The sequence below is a fragment of the Phodopus roborovskii genome, unplaced genomic scaffold, assembly GCF_943737965.1.
Source record: "Phodopus roborovskii unplaced genomic scaffold, PHOROB, whole genome shotgun sequence".
NCBI lineage: Eukaryota > Metazoa > Chordata > Mammalia > Rodentia > Cricetidae > Phodopus > Phodopus roborovskii.
This window is the reverse complement of record NW_026126563.1, coordinates 24,544,849-24,562,734: the sequence shown is the minus strand read 5'-3', so window position 1 is coordinate 24,562,734 and position 17,886 is coordinate 24,544,849. Positions and strand designations below refer to the sequence as shown.

The following is a 17,886-nucleotide window of genomic DNA, read 5'->3' as shown; positions in this document are numbered from 1 at the left end:
GGATGACAGTAATAAGGAGGCAGTTTTTTATTTTGCTTTTTTCTATCTAATCTCTCTCTAATTTATATATATACATATATGTATATATACGTATATATATCCCAGCCACAGTTTCCCCTCCCTTCATTTCCCCCATTCTGCCTCACCCCACCTCCCCTGTCCCCCAGACCCATTCTTCTTCCATTTTCCTTTAAAAATGAGCAGGCTTCTCCAGAATATCCACCAAACATGGCATAACATGGTCAGACAACACTAGGCACAAGCCCTCCTATCAAGGCTGTATGAGGCAGCTCAGTAGGAGAAGGGTCTCAAGAGCAGATGAAAGAGTCAGAGACACCTCCACTCTCACTGGTAGGGGTCCCACAAAATATCAAGCTAAAAACCATAACATATATTCAGAGGACCCATGTAGACTCCATGACTGCTGCTTCAGTCTCTGTATGCCTCTATCAGCCCTACTTAAATGTTCTTTTTTGTTTTATTTATTACTTTTCAACAACATACAACATCTCTGTCTTTAATTTGGAGGACTATGAGAATTCTGCCAAAATTTCCTTCTGGTTCCTGAGAAACTGTTCCTCAATAGCATTAAAAGCTTATAAGGGAAGATCCACTCTTTCTTGTAGGAAAGAATGCTGTGGTGGTTTGAAAGAAAATGGCCCCCAATGGGAGTGGCACTATTAGGAGGTGTTAGAATTGTGTCACTGTGGGGTGTACTTTGAGGTTTCTTTTTGCTCATGCTTCCCTCAGTGTGACTATCATTTGACTTCCTGCTGCCTCTGGCCAAGATGTGTTACTCTTAGTACAGTATCTGCCTGCACACCGCCATGATCTTAGTCATGATGATAATGGACTGAACCTCTGAACTGGAAGTGAGCCACTCCAGATACATATTTTCTTTATAAGATTTGCTGTGGTCATGGTATCTCATCACAGCCATAAAAAACAAACAAACAGCAAACAAACAAACAAACAAAAAACCCAAAACCCTAAGACAAGTGAGTATAGACTTAACATGCAGTGAGTTTTGGAGTGTTAGGAATACCAGATCCTAAAATGCCAAAGTACAAATCATCTGTCTTTTCTCCCAAGACTCCTCTGGATAAATGTGAAGTTGATTCTAACTCCCTGTCTGGATCTGTACTCTGTCCCTCTCTATCTCAAGGTTTGTCTTTTCTAGAAATTGCTTTTCTTCATACAAACATTTGCCATAAATATTATTTTGTTAGCAAATTGACAGGACTTACATGACTGCACTAAGGTAACACAGATAGTGAGGCAGGAGCCTGCATCCATTTCCAGGCAACAGAGAGGGCTGTCAACATTATCTTTCATTGCTGTTGTAAGCAGTATGAAAGTGTGAGACATTGACATGAGACATCACAGTATCTAGCTGTAGGAGAAGGGAGGGATACTCTGACACATAAGGCAGAAGTTTGAAAGGAAGAACATGGAACTTGAAGGAGTTACATTAACAAAAACAATGAATGAAAAATCTCAAGGTTGAATACATAGTTCATTCAAAAAATATTTATTAAAAATCTACTACATGTTGATACCTTTTCTAATAACTATTTTGAGTTACAGTTGTTTTAATGATCCAAGGTCCTTTTACTGCCCCCATCTTATGGTGCTGAAGGTGGAAATCAGCGCATGCCCAGCTCTGCACAACTGTTGAGGGTGACACTGGCTTAAATGCAAGCAGGTCTGCTGGACAGATGTCTAGTCTGTTAGCTTGAACAGGAAAACTGTAACACCACCATCACAGAGCCTGACTATTCTGGAGAGATGAATCTGGTGGTAGTCTTAAGGATGGAAAGAAAAAAAAAACCTGGAGAATTTAATATTACAGAGAATTTAGGACAGACAGAATGGAGGCAGGGGAAGCAACCGAAGAGGTTTGTGGGTGAGCACAGAGGGAAGAGGACATTCTGATAGGGAAAGATGATGATTATCCTTTAGTTCCTACTTTAGAACAAAACATTAGTCTTTTTTGTTTTGATACTTCTGTTAAAAGTTGGTTCTGACAAGTGATATTTGATACAGTGAACCTGAAGAAAGGGACTTTCAGAGGATCCAGGGCAGGGGACTTCCCCACTTCAAGAATGTATTTCAGGAATATATGGATTCCTTGGAAAAGGAGGCATAACAATTTGCATATATATATATGTGGGGAGAAGGGCTGTAACTTTCATCAAATTCTGAAGGGTATGGATCCCAAAAAGGTCAAGAATGTTGCCTCTCAGGTATAGGTCACATTTACTTTTCTCTTTTAACTTTCAAAGTTTTTTAAAACTTACATTTTCAAAAGACACGTTAGTTTTTAACTACATCTATTCCTTTGATAAATTCTGATTTAATATTAAGTGTGTTAGCAACGATAAAGCTTTATGTAGTCACAGAAATACACAAACCTTTACAATTATAAACACAAATGCTTACAAAGATGTTTATTTATTTATTTAGTTTTTTAAAAAACCTCAGTTCTAGGAAGAATGCTAATAGGCTAAGCAAGTTTCTATATAAACGCATGTGTTTATTCATGTGTGAACATACCTATATTTTTGTGTATAAATATGTATGGGACTACTTACTACTTATATGTAGCTGAGTTTGTCTGCCCATCCCTTAGTCAACTGTTGTGGAATATTTATTTAACTGTGTAAAGGTGTGTTACATTTGTTTATGCTCTGGAATATTACTTTAACTGTGAAAAGGTGTATTACAGTTGTTTATGTTGTGGAATATTACTTTAACTGTGTAAAGTGGTGTTACATTTATTTGTGCTGCATTTGTTTAAGGGTGTAAGGATGTGTGTTATATTATGTAAAGATGAGTTGGATCTGTTTCATCTTGCCTGACTAAGGCACCTGATTGGTCTGTTAAAAAGCTGAATGGCTAATAACTAGACAGAGAAAAGATGCAGGGCTGGTGGGCAGAGAAAATGAATAGGAGGAAAATCTAGGATGAAGAGAAAGGAGAGGAAGAAGAGAGAACAAGGGAGATGCCCAGGGCTAGAGGCCAGGCAGACATAGAGACAGAAAGAAAGACAATGAGAAAAGCCCTGAGGCAAGAGTTGATGAAGAGAAACAGGTTAAAAGTGCTAGCCAGAAACATGCCTAAGCAAGGTTAAATATTCAACACTAATAATAAGTCTCCGTATCATGATTTGTGAGCTGGTTTGCGGTCCAAAAGGAAAAGAGCCAGGTATAGTCAACATTTCTGATATTTTTTTCATAGTGTTCAAAGATTAAGAACTTTCTGCTTCTGGGCTCTTTGTTAAAAACATGGGAATTGTATCCTATGTTGTTTAGCTTGAGAAAAACATATAATATGTATTTATGTATGCATGCATGCATGCATGCTCCCATAACATTTACCCAGATCAAGAGGCAGCAATGGTGGTTAGGGCCCCTCTAATTTCTTTCCCCAGACAGATTTCTTTGTTCCTCAGGGTCAAGCATTATTTTGATTACTATTTACTTTTCTGTTCTCTATAGCTTTGGCATGTATGTATTTGGTTTAAGAACGTTCTTTACCATTGTTGCTCTTGATTTTTATGAAAACTAAAATAGCTTCTTAAAGTTTATCTCTGTTGATTTTGTGTGTGCAGTCCATTCTCTTTCCTAAGTCCTCTTCTGTACCATGCACCATTGCTATGGGTGCATACTGTAGCTCTGGTTGGAGTGATTATGAAAAACAGAACTGTGACCAAAGCTACTAGTCATTCACTGAAACGTACTCTCTCTTTCTTCCCAGCAGCAAGCTCTGTTACATTCCTCAGTTTCTTCATGCTTCAGTGTGGTCAGGTTAAAAAACTATAGGATATTACATGTGGCAATCACAGCCTGACCTATAATAAACGTTCCAAGTTTCTGCCCCCACAGCCTGCTCTTCCTCATCTTCATCTAGCACGTGGCAGGGCCAACAAACTTCTTAGATTTTGTGGGCCAGATTACAAGTCACTATGTTCAACTCTGTGACAGTAAAGAAAACAAGCCAAGGCATTATGTGTCCAAAAGGCACAGCTGTGTTCCAACAGACTTTAGAGAGCAGTGGATGTGGGGACAGTTCAGGTCCCTCGCCTTGCTTTTAAAAGTGGGGGGTTTCAGTCTATATATGATATTCTCTTTGGTTTTACACATAAATTGTTAAAGCTGTGTTTTTTTTTTTGTTTTGCTTTTTCTGTCGACTGAGATGATCATGTGTTTTTTGCCTTCATTCTGCTAATGTGGTACATTACATCGATTGATTTTTCTGAGTTGAATCACCTTTGCATTTCTGTGCTACTCCCACTTGGTCATGATTTATCATCTTATTAATATGGTGCTACATTTAGCTTGCTACTGTTTTTTGTTTAGTCTATTTCCATGCATTTTTATAATAGAAATTGATATATGGTTTGTTTCATGTTCCCTGGTTTCAGCATTGGGGACTCCTTTTTACAGTACATTCTGATGTATACCTTCCTGTTGTGAGAAGCATTAGCCTTACCTTTTTTGTTGTTTGTTTTTGTTTTTCAAGACAGGGTTTCTCTGTATAACAGCCCCAGCTGTCCTGAAACTTGCTTTGTAGATCATGGTAGCCTCAAACTCACAGAGATCTGCCTGCCTCTGCACCCCAGGTACTGGGATTAAAGCCATGCACTGCCACCACCTAGCCATTTGCTTTACCTTTTAAAGAGTTGTTGAAATTCATTTGTGAAGATATACAGCTCTGGCTTCTTCTTAGGAGAGTTTTAAAGACCAATTATTGTTAGAGTCTGGTAGTTTGTGTGTTCATTTTATCTAGGTCTTATAGCTTCTTTACTTTTACTGTATATTTTTGTCTCAGTGTTACTTTCTTATCCTAAGAGGCAGCACCATGTTCATTTCAAAGTGTTCACAGAATATCCTATGAAAGTTGGGCATTAGGCAGAACAGAAAGCAGGGTTTGTGTCAGCATCTGAGGGAATCTACAGACAAGTCAAAACAGACTCCTGGCATCTGAACCCAGGATTCTGCTTCCCCAGAGATCAGGGTCTCTTGTCTGTGCTTGGGCTGACATCTTAGGATAGAAGTCATCCTAGGGCAGGGTTTCATCAATGCTAAGAATCCACAAAGTTCTCTTATGGTGTTTCTGAGAAGCCTTCCTTTCTTCACAGTTCTGATGAGGTAGATTCTTGATTGCATGGTGTGCAGTGTTTCTCAGGGGGCGAAACACCTGGGCTTATCATTGCCACTGTTTCCACTGACATGTTATAATAACAAAATTTGACATAATCATTACAATTACATAGGTATTACCAGTATCTCAGTTAGCAAATAATCAAATTGATGAAAGAAAAAACATGATTATTATGGTTTGGGTAGGAAATGTTCCCACAAAGGCTCATGCATTGAAAGGTTGGTTTCTAGTTAGTGATGCTATCTCTGGAGGTTCTAGAAAAATTAGAAGATGAGACCTAGCTTGAGAAAGTAATTCAATGGCAGTGAAAGACATATTATTACAGCCCTGACTCCTTTCTGTCCCTTTCTCTGCTTCCTGCATCTCAAGAAATGAAATACACTCATTTATGATAAAGACTCTCAACCATCTAGGAGGGACTTTTTTCAACCACCAGGCTTTAGATCATACTTAGTGGGTCCAAGATTGTTTTCTCTGGAATGGAACCCTTAGGCAATCAACAACAAAAATAAGTCATAATTATGGAAAGAAAGAAGTTATGGATTAGCTATATCCCAGCCCTAATCCCCAGTACTCTTTAAAACTCATTGTACTTAGAGACAGGAACTTCAAAGAGGTCATCAAGGGCCAAAGAATTCACATGAGTGGTCCTACTACGGTATTATCACTCAAGTGATGGTATCTTTGGAAAGAGCAGAGATGCCTGGGAGGCATATACAAAAAGGACCATGAGAAGTCACAGTGACAAGAAAACCCCCACAAGCCTCAGGGAGGGAAATGATTAGTGGAGAGCACAGGGAACTTCTGTGATCAGGTAAATGTTCTACATATGAACTGGTGATTACATGGGTAGAAAACAATTGTCAGACATATCAAGCTGTATTTCTAAGACCCGAGCAACTGTGTTGTGTATAATTAAACCTCAATTAGAATAAAAGGAAATGCAATAATGACCATTGTTTTCTTGACTTCTCGGGCATTGCTCTTTTAAGGCCTCACTGTAATCTTTCTCTTTGACATTAGCAATCAATCATTGTAAGGAATCGGACGGGGTAAGCATATATTTTGCTTAAATCACTAAATCATTGCAGGTGCTGGGTCAAAAGGTCAAATTGATTAGGTCCTTAATTTTGGAAAATGAAACAGGGAAAGAAGAAGAACAATATATTTAATGTTATGTTAATTCAGTCAACAAATATATAATGAGAACTTACATGTGTTTAGCTATGTTCTAAGTCATAGAGGCATACATGCTACTGTCTAGTGACAGAAGACCTCAGACATATTAACAAACAGGTAAAGTAGATGGTATTTTGGGGAATTTCTTTCAATTACAGAGAATGGGAAATATAGATGCTTTGGTTTAAATGACAATATCCCATATTTACAGCAAGATTAACTCTTAAAGATAGGTTCTTAAACTTTAGTTCTTTTTTTAGTGAACCAGGTAGGATGATTTACTCTAGTGTTTGGGTTCATTCATAGCACTCTAGTGTGCTTGTTTTCTGTGTGCTGTGGATAAATCGATGCTTAGCATATCTTTTAGTTCACACTTCTGACAATCAGTTTATTTTCTTATTATTAAATATAAGATGCAGATTGTAGCACAAATAATAAAAACCCAGAAGATCAGAAAAGCAAAGCAGCCAGCAACTAGAGTTCTCACCTCTACCAATGCTCAGCCTGAAGGAGCGATCCCCCGGCCTCAGACTGCACTGCTCTCCGCCAAAGCTCAGAACGATTCCCAGACTGCTGTCTCTCATTCCTCTCCAATGCCAAGATTAAAGAGGCTGGATGGAAACCACTTCTGGTCTTTGATTCTTCTAACATACTTATTTATTTTGTCTCCTGTGTTCATCCACCATGGGTCATTACTGCAAGCACAGGCTCACTTACAGCACTGGAGATTAATTTTACTTCAGTTAAGTCTATAATAATCATTGTCCAAAAAACAAATGTGCTTGAGATCCTCTCAGAGAACTGTACCAGTGATGGTAGTTAGACAAGGTGGGCCTACAACATCTCCAAAGGAAAAATGAAGAGTGGCCAACCGTGTCAGCTAACCTGCAGTGCAGTGAGGATCTGGCACAAATATAAAGGGGTTCAGAGATCTGTGACAGAGGAACCAGCAACAGGTATCAAGTACTGTGCTGTTCAGCCAGAGTGTAAAAAGGGCAGCACCAAGCACATGGTCTAATACTTTCATTCTCAGTGGCCTCTGCCTCAGCTAGTTCATCTGAGTTACAGGAAAAATGCCCCAAGTTTCAAGGGTCTTATGACATAGAAGCAGTCATTTTTCAGGTAGAAGTAGTTCTAGAATGTTTGCTTATACACGGAGAGATGAAGAGCATGTGTTTCTTCTGTGCATGCTTTCTAAAAGCTGTTGACTCAAGTTTAGATTTTTCTGAAGTAACATCTTCCCATTCTACATAACTCAGTGAAAACCAACTAAAATATAACATCCTAAGTGCTGATGGAAGAGAAAGTTTAGGTTGTAAGCTAATTTTTATAATAATGTACCCAATTTTGTTATCATAAGGCTTCTCTTCGAGTCGACTCTGTCTCTTTTATATGTTTAGCATCAATAAAGTTGGCAGAGTGTTGAGGAGAACAGGAGAGATAAAGGAGTGAGGGACTGGTAATAAAGATTAATGGTCCTGCAGTAAATGTCCTGTAAGCACTTCATGATTAAATGACAACAACAAAAGAAACAACAGATATAAGAAATGTATACTAAAGGATGCTGTCATGCTAACGAAAGGAAAGCAATTAAGGAGGTGCAACCAAGCAGTGTAACTTGGGCAGTTGGTGCCGGGTCACTGGCACTGTAATCACCAGGGCATCCAGACCCACGGTGCACACCTGGGGAAGTTAATTCTCCCACTGGGCTGGGTGCTGTAGCAAAGGCCAAGGCAATAGATAGCCCCGCCCTGTCTTTAGCCAGGACACACCAGCTCTGCAGTGGCAGAGTTGCTCAAGGGGGCAACTCCATGTCTTCAGTGATCAGGCAGATCATAAAAGGAAAGAAAATACCAGACGATCTTTTTCCATGAGTAGAAAACCTTCATGGTTCTTGTATCTTAAAATGTTGAAACACTTCACACATTTAAACAGATGATAATGTTTTTGATATTATTTTCGCTATCACACTACATCCTCCCGCCCTTTAAATAAAAAGGGAGGAAGCGGGTGAGGGAGCTGCTGGCAAGTGAAAGGGTGAATGACAGCACTCCTGAAAACTGCAGATGTGTAATAGCAGCCTCCCTCGAGTTAGATCTATTGATCGTCCACCAGCACTGCTGGGATTCACTGTGTACAACAAAGTGCTGCCATGTCAGCACACGACACGGCACGAGCGATGCTCCCGAACTCCCGGCAGTCAAAAGTGACCCTGTTTCAAATTAGAAATTGATTTTTTTTGGGGGGTCCAGTCTTTCAGGCTTCTGTAGCTGGGACAGGGAGAGCTCTGCCTCCTACGCAGCTAGGCTGTCCCAGTGGTGCCTGACAAGTGTCTTTAAGAGCTGCTCTCTAGCTCTCCGTGACACATGCGATGCTACTTATCCCTCTGCCGTTTTGCTACATAGTTTTTTATTTTGTCATTTTAGTGCTGGCACACAACATGCATGTACTGACAAGTCAACAGAAGATCATGTTAACCCTTGTGGAGTAAACACTAGACCAGTTCTGAGTGGAACCTCCTCTCTCTCTCTCCTCTCTCTCTCTCCTCTCTCTCTCTCTCTCTCTCTCCTCTCTCTCTCTCAAGTGCAATGACAAGAATAAGGGGAACCAAAGTAAAGGTTTCCCATTGCTGATTACAAACAGTTGGTTGCAGGACAGGAGCTTTCCTGGTGGAAGGGGGCATATATAAAAAATCAGGTGACAGTTCTGAGCAGGGTGTGAGGAGAGGAGGCTGTTTCCTGTACATCTATCCACAAGGAAGTTCATTCCCTTTCCAGCTAGTCCTTAAGGGTGTTGGCATAGACTGTACCAGGAGTCATTTCAGGAGCAGCTAGGAAACAAACACCTCTTTCATTTCAGGGTTAATTATAATATATTAGCACTTCAAGGGATGATAGGCGCTATTTGTTTAGACTTGGGTGACTGTTTAATTACAATGTAAAGATGCTCATGATTTCCCTTCTACATTCCCCACATTACCAGTCAATTGAGGATCAACCATTATTATGAGGCCTTACTTTGCAGGAGAGAGGTTTTTATGTTCAACTCCTCATCCTGTTACTTACTTTGAGAACATTATTTGATATCTATAACCATATTTTCTGTACAATTTAGCTTTTAAAAAGGGGATCAAACTGGACACAAGAGCTCATACCAGTACTCTAAGAGAAATGTAGATGTGATTTGAGAATCTAGTAGTTGTGCCACCCACAGCTTTGCAGGCATACATTTATCTGAAATGCTAACTCCAGTGCTATTCAGTGGGTTGCAGACACCAGCCACCTTTCGCTGTCCTCAGTGGCTTCTCTTTCTGTGACTGCAGAGACTGCACTCACCTCTCTGGGGTCTGCATGCATCTTTCTGCTGGCACATCCATTGGACGTCATCCTCCACATGGGACTGAAACTCAACTGTCTTCTTCTCCCTCCTGCTTTGTCCACTGTTGGGAGAGTTTGGGCACTTTTTGAAGGATGATGAGGTTCCACGCAGCCATCCGTCACATTTCAACTTCAATAAGCTGAAAGAGGAAGCATGAATAAACTGTAGATGGCATGGGGGAAGACACAGATCACATGGACATACTTGAAATTGGCGTGAGTTCCAATACAATTCATGGCAGTGAGTATCCTTTTCTTTGATCGATACATGATTTGACTATTTCTCTGAATGTATATTTTGTGTCTTACTACAACTGTTTTGGAGAACAAACTAGTTTAATGATGCTAATCCTCAAAGTACATTTGGAGTTACAGAAATGAGACTCAAGCTCATTAAACTGCTACTAAAGCCAGAAGAATCAGAATGTCTAAGAAATAAAAAAGAAGGTTAAAGAGAGATGTGCATATCTAACATGTTCCCTAAGTACTAAAGATGAACCCTGGGAATTAAAATACCAGCATTTGCTATCTAGGGATAGTGCAAAAGCTGGAGGCCCAAGGAGGTTAAGTAAACTGACAAGAAGGCATTAGCGTTCCCTTTATGGTCTGAGACAGACAAGAGGAAAGGGAAGCAATGAGGAATCAAAGCCTGGCAGAAAAGCAAAATGAAATGAAGCATTTATTTATGTAAGAAAAATAAAAACGAAACAAAATTAATGAGGGAAACCTTTGGCATGGTGTATGGTATGTGAGGAATGTGAGACAGAAGACTGAAGATAAGCAAGCAGGAACACAAAGGCAGGCCACTAAGGACAATGTACTTGTGATGGAACTACAATAGGTGACACAAGTTTGGTGTATGGCCCCACGGAGTCACCTAAAAACGCAGAGAAACAAAGAACAAAATCTCCTTAGCTACACCGGGGATGGACCAACTGCGCGGGTATGGAAGGCTCACCAAGGATGGCAGGAGTGTGGAAATATACATCTCTGATTGGCATGTCAATGTCCTACTGAGATACTGATGGAAAACAATGGAAGGGTGGAACACTGAGGGACAGAAGGAGGCAGGCTTTTAAGAATTGCTGGCACAGTTGTTATCTGTTCTTATCATATGTCACAGGAAAAATAGCCTCTATCACAAGTAGTGTTCTCAGAAAAGATGCTGATTTTAGGCATCGATTCATAGACTGGTGGTGTATTTATCTGGAAAAGTTTTAGTAAGAGGATGTCTGGAGTCTCACCCACTTAAGTGAATGGACTGCCTGAGACGAATCCCATCTACACTCTCTACTTTTTAAAAGCTTCCTAGGGGCTTCTGCAACCATGTCTGTTCCTTCAGATGACTTCTTTTGCCCAGCATTTAGAACTCTTAAAAAAACAAAACCAAAAAAAAAAACAAAACAAAAAACAAAACAAAACAAAACAAAAAAAACTACACCTACACCGACTTGATTAAGATGTTACTGCTAAATGATCTTTTCTTCTTTTTTTCTCTCCTCTTCTCCCTTTTCCTTCACAATTACAAACCCACACATCTATTGAGCTCCAAATTTCATCAGATTATATGACGGTCTTTCTTAGTCTTTTGTTCTACGCATCACTAATACAAAGTATATTGTTGATATGTGGCTTAATTACAGGGGTAGCTGTTGAAAGAACTGTTGGAGCTAGTCCTAGGAGGCCAAGATCCACTCCAGTGTCCAACACAGAAACAGAAACATAGGGGAGATGACACACACCCTGGATGACAGTCTTCCTGTCCACTGCCTTCTAATCCATATTTGAAGCCCCTTTCATATAACGGAGTGTTCTAAGATAATTTTCATGAGGAAATGAGATTTTTACTTTCCTTTTCTTACAAAGGTTTGACCATTGCTGCGAGTTCCTTCTCACTAATTCTCATCTTTGAATAATTTTTAAAAATGTCTATGATCAAAAAGTCACAAGTCGTGGGAGAGAACAGGGACAAAATTCTTGTGAAAAGGGGGAAAACTTTTAAAATCCTGAAGGAAAGGGTAGGCTCTACAGAGGAACCCGCTCTAAACAGGAGGGACTTCTGGGCAGAGGAGGATGAAGAGGGAGGGAAAGTGCTCCCATGTCCTGCTGTGTTCTATAAACAAAAGGGGATCTGTTGCTATCCTCTCTCTATGGAGAATGAAAACGGACTTCTGAAGACTCTCTCAGACATCCAATTATATATAATCTCCTCATCACTTCCAGGCTGCTTTCTCCGCTTTATGCTTGTGGTTGAACACGTCCCTTCTCAGCTTCCTGACCTGGTTGCCTGCTGCCTTGTGTCCCCAGCCATTAAGGGCTCTCCCTGTGGAACTTTAAGTCAAAATAAATTAATCCATTTAGAAAAATATATTTATTTTTTTAAGAATGTCATATGTATAATAATAAAATAGGATCATGTTTACTTCTATTACTTTTTTTTCTCCCTCCAACTTCTTTATATCTTTCTAATAAGCATTCCCCAACTTCATGCTATTTTTTGATATCCTACTAAATCCAGTTACTGCTACCCATATGTGCATGGATATGTAGTTATCCACTGGAGCATGGGAAAGCTACCAGTGGCTGTATCGTCAATAAAGGTAGATTCTGTCTTTTCCAGCAACTAATCACTGCCAATAGATCCTCAGCTTAGAATGGGGTCTGGAGATCATCTACCCATCTATGCTGGAATTTTGGCTGAGTATATCTTGAATAGGTGAGCAGAGATGCTGTGAGTTCATTATTGTAATTGTCATGTCATCCCAGAAGAGATTTTTTTTTAAAAAAAAAAAAAGCACTTGTCTCCATATCTAGCTATTGCCTCTTCCATAATAATCCCTGAATGTTAGTGATGGTAGGGTTATTAATAAGATGTCCCATTTATGGCTTAGCGCCCAGTATCTCATTCTTAGTACTCTGAGTAGTTGGATATCTCTCTCCATTGCACAAAGAGGCTTTTCTGACTAAAGCTGGAGCAGCTCAAGTCTTCTGGTGCTACAAGCTGGGCTGAAATACATTTTGGACTTACGATAATTTCAATTTCAGATTGGTTTATTAGGCAATCAAGGAGTAGTTACATGATGGACATAAAACAAACTCTTAATGAATGAGCAGCCAGGCAGCTTCAGGAGAGATATTTAGACTATAATTAAAACTAGATGGAAATTTTAGAACTGAAAATTACAGTAGTTGACATAAAAATTGGAAAATGAAGATGAAAGCATAAATGTTAAGTGAATTTTATAACAGAAGCAACAGAAATGACCTAATTTAGAAAATAGAAAAAAAAATAGAGAAAATAGAGAAAAATAAGCAGACTCTCCGGAACTGTAATGGCAACCCAAAGCTATCTAAAAAGGAGAAAGTGAAATCTTAAAGGAGAATTCATGAAGATGGGGCAGGAAAAATAGCAAGAGAAATGTGTCCTGAATGTAACATCAGAATATTTTCTAAGCCAGACAAAAAAACCTAATATTCAAATAGAGTAAAAGGAAAGATAAAGCGGATCCTTCAACTTGAGAAATGTTAGTGAGACACAGACCAGAACATATGAGAAGGAATATCTCTACAATGTTGAAAGTAAACAGACAAACCAGCCACCTCAGGATTTGAATTCTGATAAAAAAAATTCCTCAAAAAAGAAGAAATGATTTTTTAAATTAAAAATGGAAATTTTGTTGCCAGAGCACCTGCACTACAAGAAGTAACAGGATGTTTTTCAAATGGCAGGAAATGATACCATATGGAAATTTGGATCTATAAAGAGAAATGAGGAGCATCAGAAACAGTACATGGTAGATAAACATAAAAGGCTGTTATCATTATGTTTTTCTTGAAAAATATAGGAATCCTCAAAGCCAAACTGGTAACGTTATGCTGTCATGTTTACATGTACCGAGATTTAATATATATGACAACAATATCACATGCAACAGAGAAATAAATGTACTGATACAACAGAAAAAGACCCCACTGTATACACAAAGCGGCCCGGAAAAAGACCCCACTGTGTACACAAAGCGGCCTGGCATTGCTGCTGCACTGTCATTCTCTAAGTTAGGGAAGCATCTGGAACTGGTCACATGAACTACCAAGAGGAACAGTTGGGGAGTTAACAGAAAAAGTATGTACTTTAAAGGGGAGAAGAAAAGGAAAGAAGCTGGGCTTGAGGGTTTATGTCTGTAAAGTCAACCCTTGGGAGGGAAGGGAAGGTGGATTGCTGTGAGTTCCAGCCTGTGCAGGAGTAAGATCACATCTCCAAACACAAAAGGAATTAGCTGGCCCTGTCCACCTCAGCTGTATCAGCTTAACTTTAAATGCATTATGCACATAAATTAGCTTTTGTTCATCTGTTGTGTGGGAAGTTGTTTGAATGCAGGGCTGGGGATCAGACCTAGAACATGGCACAGGTAGCAACTTCTCCACTTGATACCCAACTGTAACCACTTGCAAAAGAAAAATTAGTTTCCTCCAACAGAATCTCACCGCCTTTACAAACCGCACTTAGGGCAGACCCATGTCCAGCAGTAGATAGCCAAAAGAAAATAAATTCAATGGTATTTTTGGAGCTTTTTTTTTTAATCTCATAATGCTTTGTCTGAACACTTTTGTAACCTTACAGGTCTTCTGCTTACATATTATGGTTTCCAATTTTGTTTTTATGGGTTTTCTGTGTGTGAGAATGTGTCTCTGTATCTGTTTCTTGCACTTTTGCTTTAGTTCTTTTTTACTATTCACATATCAGGATATATTGTATGAGAAATACTTTCAATTAAAAGTAGAATCTAAATTAAAAATAATCAGAAGACATAAAAATCATGGGACACATGCATGCATCTAGGACAATGCATCAAAACAGATGTAGCAAAACCTGATAAAATTAAAGAGTACATCCTGTGAGAGGTAACCCAGACAAAGAAACATGTTACACACTCACTCATAATTGGATATTAGCTATAAAATAAAGGAGAACAATGCTACAATTCACAGACCCAGAGAAACTAAGTATCACGAAGGCTTTAAGTGGGAAATGCCAAGTTCTCCTTAGGCGAAATAGAAGAGATTTTGTGAGTGGACTGCGGGCAGGTGGGGTGAAAGAGGGGAAGAGTACTGGAAAAGGGAGGGGCATTTCAGGGTCAGGTAGAAACCTAGTGCAAGGGAACCTCCCAGGAATCTACAAGGATGACCCCCAAAAGACTCCTGGCAAAAGAGTGTATGTAGCCTGAACTAGCCATCTCTTGTGACCAGGCAAGACTTCAAGTAGAGTGACTGGGACATCAACCCAGTCATATAACCTTCAACATACAGTCTGTCCTACCTATAGGATGTGCTAGGGTAAGAGAAGTCTAGAGATTGAGGGAGTGGATAACCAATTACTGGTCTAGCCTAAAACCTATGCAAGGAGAGTAAGCCCACCCCAAAACTGCCTGGAGCACAAGACCCACAGGTGGGATGACTAGAGACCTCAGACAGAACCAAACATGACTGGAGGAAAAAAAAAAAAGAATAAGAAAAAAAGAAAAGTCAATGTAATGAAGCCTAACAATATTTTTTCTACACTCATAGATGGGTGCCTAGACTAACTGTCATTAGAGAGGCTTCATCCAGTAACTGATGGAAACAGATGCAAACCCACAGCCAAACATTAACTAGGGCTTGGGTAGTCGTGCAAAAAAGAGGAAGGAAAAAGGATCGTAGGACCAGAGAGGTCAAGGACACCACAAGAAAACCCATAGAAGCAACTAACCTGGGCTCATAGGAGCTCACAGAGATTGAACTGACAACCAGGGAGCATGCATGGGACTGACCTAGGTACTCTGTATTTATGTGACAGTTGTGTAGCTTTGTCCTCTTGTGGGACTCCTAACAGTGACAGGGGCTGTCTTTGAAACGTTTAATGGCTTTTGGGGCCCTAATCCTCATACCCCTCATATTGAGCCTTAACACAAGGGAAAAAGGCACTTAGTCTTACTGCAACTTGGTATGCCATGTTTTGCTGATATTCATGAGAGGCCTGCCCTTTCCTGAACAGAAATGGAGGAGTGGATTAGTGGGAGGGGACAGATGGAGGAGGGAGGGAATGGGAGGAGAAGAAGGAGGGAAAACTACAGTCAGGATGTAAAATACATAAACAAGTAACGAAAAAGACTAAAGAATAGAAAAATTAACATTCTATCTTGGGATTTTAGTCTTCTTTTGTTATCAGTTGATAAGAAAAATGAGACAAAATTTCAACAGACTATGGAAGAACATAGCACATCAATTTTATCTAATCAGCATGGACAGATCATTGCCCTCAGCAGAATGGACACTCTTAAAGATGCACATGCACCATCTACCACAGCCCCAGTAACCAGGCAGCAACATTCTCCCTGTTCCCCCACAACCATCCCCTACTGCATCAGCTACCAAGGAAGCCATATACGCCACCTACACCTGAAGGAAGAGGTGAGTGTCTGAATTCCCAACTGGACAGCTCTGTTCTCTAGGCCTAGTCCACAGGGGTACATCCTGTGTCCCAAACCATTCACCACAGTCCCAGTGACCAGGCAGCAGCATTCTCCCTGACCCCATCCAACCATCCCCTCACTGTATCAGCAACCACATTCACCACCTACGTGCAGAAGAAGAGCAACCACTAGAGCCATGGACCCCACCTGCACCAATGACAGGAAGAGCAATCCCTGGAACCACAGGCCCCATATGCACCAATTGGAGGAAGAGAGACCCATGGAGGAACAGGCTCCATCTGCACCAATTGGAAGAAGAGATGGGTAGATGGCAGTGTAAGAATACATTCAACAATTTAAAGAGCAAAATGGCAGCACCAGAAACTAGTGATTCTACAACAGCAAGACCTGAACAGCCCAACACAGATGAAGCAGAATAAAACTACATTAAAAAATAACTTTATAAAGATGATAAAGTTTAAAGAGGAAATAAAAAATTCTTGGAGAAATTGAGGAAAACACACGCAAAAAATTGGAAGAAATCAATAAATCCCTTAAAGAAAGTCAAGAAAGGCAGAAAAAAAAAAAAAACAACAAGAAGAAAAAAAAAAACCTATCAAATATGTGAAGAAATCCGTCTAAGATTTGAAAATTCAAATGGAATACAATAAACAAAATACAAATGGAGAGAATTCTGGAAATGGAAAATCTGGGTAAATAAAGAGGAACTACAAATGCGAATGAATGCAAAAGATGGAAGAATCTCAGGCATAGAAGAAATAGATTCATTGGTCAAAGAAAATGTTAAATCCAACAAATTCTTAACACTAGACATCCAGGAAATGTGGGACACCATGAAAAGACCAAACTTAAGAAAAATATGGAAAACATGGTATGTACTCACTAATATCTAACAAACAATAGATTTCAAACTAAAATTAATCAAAAGGTATTAAGAAGGTCATTCCATATTTATCACAGGGAAAAATCCAAAATGAAGTCACAATTCTAAACATCTATGCCCCAAACACAAAGGTGCCCACATTTGTAAAAGAAACATTACTAAAGCTTAAATCACACATCAAAGCCCACACACTAATAGTGGGAGACTTCAACACTCCAATCTCACCACTGGACAGGTTTGCCAGACAAAACTTAACAGAGAAATAAGGGAACTTACAGATGTCAGACTCAAATGGATTTAACAGTCATCTATAGAATCTTCTATTCAAAAATAAAAGAATATGCCTTCTTCTCAGCATGTCATGAAACCTTCTCTAAAATTAACCACCCACTTGGTAACAAAGCAAATCTCAACAGATACAAAAATAATTTAAATAATCCCCTGTATCTTATCAGATCACCATGGCTTAAAGTTAGAATTCAACAACACTAATTACAGAAAGCCTACAAACTTAAGGAAATTGAACAATGCTCAACTGAATCAGCACTGAGTCAAGGAAAAATAAAGACTTCCTAGAATTCAATGAAGATGAAAGCACAACATATACAAACTTATGAGACTCTATGAAAGCAGTGCTAAGAGGAAAGTTCATAGAACTACATAAGGAACATGGAGAAATCCCATACTAGTGACTTAACAGCACATCTGAAAGCTCTAGAACAAAAAGAAGCACACTAACCTAGGAGCAGAAGACATCAGTAAATGATCAAATTCAGGGTGGAAATCAATAAAATAGAATCAAAGAGAACAA

At 39.4% G+C, this 17,886-nt stretch overlaps 1 protein-coding gene across 1 annotated transcript in view; it reads right to left on the bottom strand.

Moving 5' to 3' along the window:
• Kiaa1328 (KIAA1328 ortholog) overlaps positions 1-17,886 on the bottom strand; it is a 242,815-nt gene that overhangs the window by 36,443 nt on the left and 188,486 nt on the right. Inside the window, 1 exon segment of the mRNA XM_051202092.1 lies at positions 9,681-9,862. Within this exon segment, the coding sequence (XP_051058049.1) occupies positions 9,681-9,862 (182 nt within the window).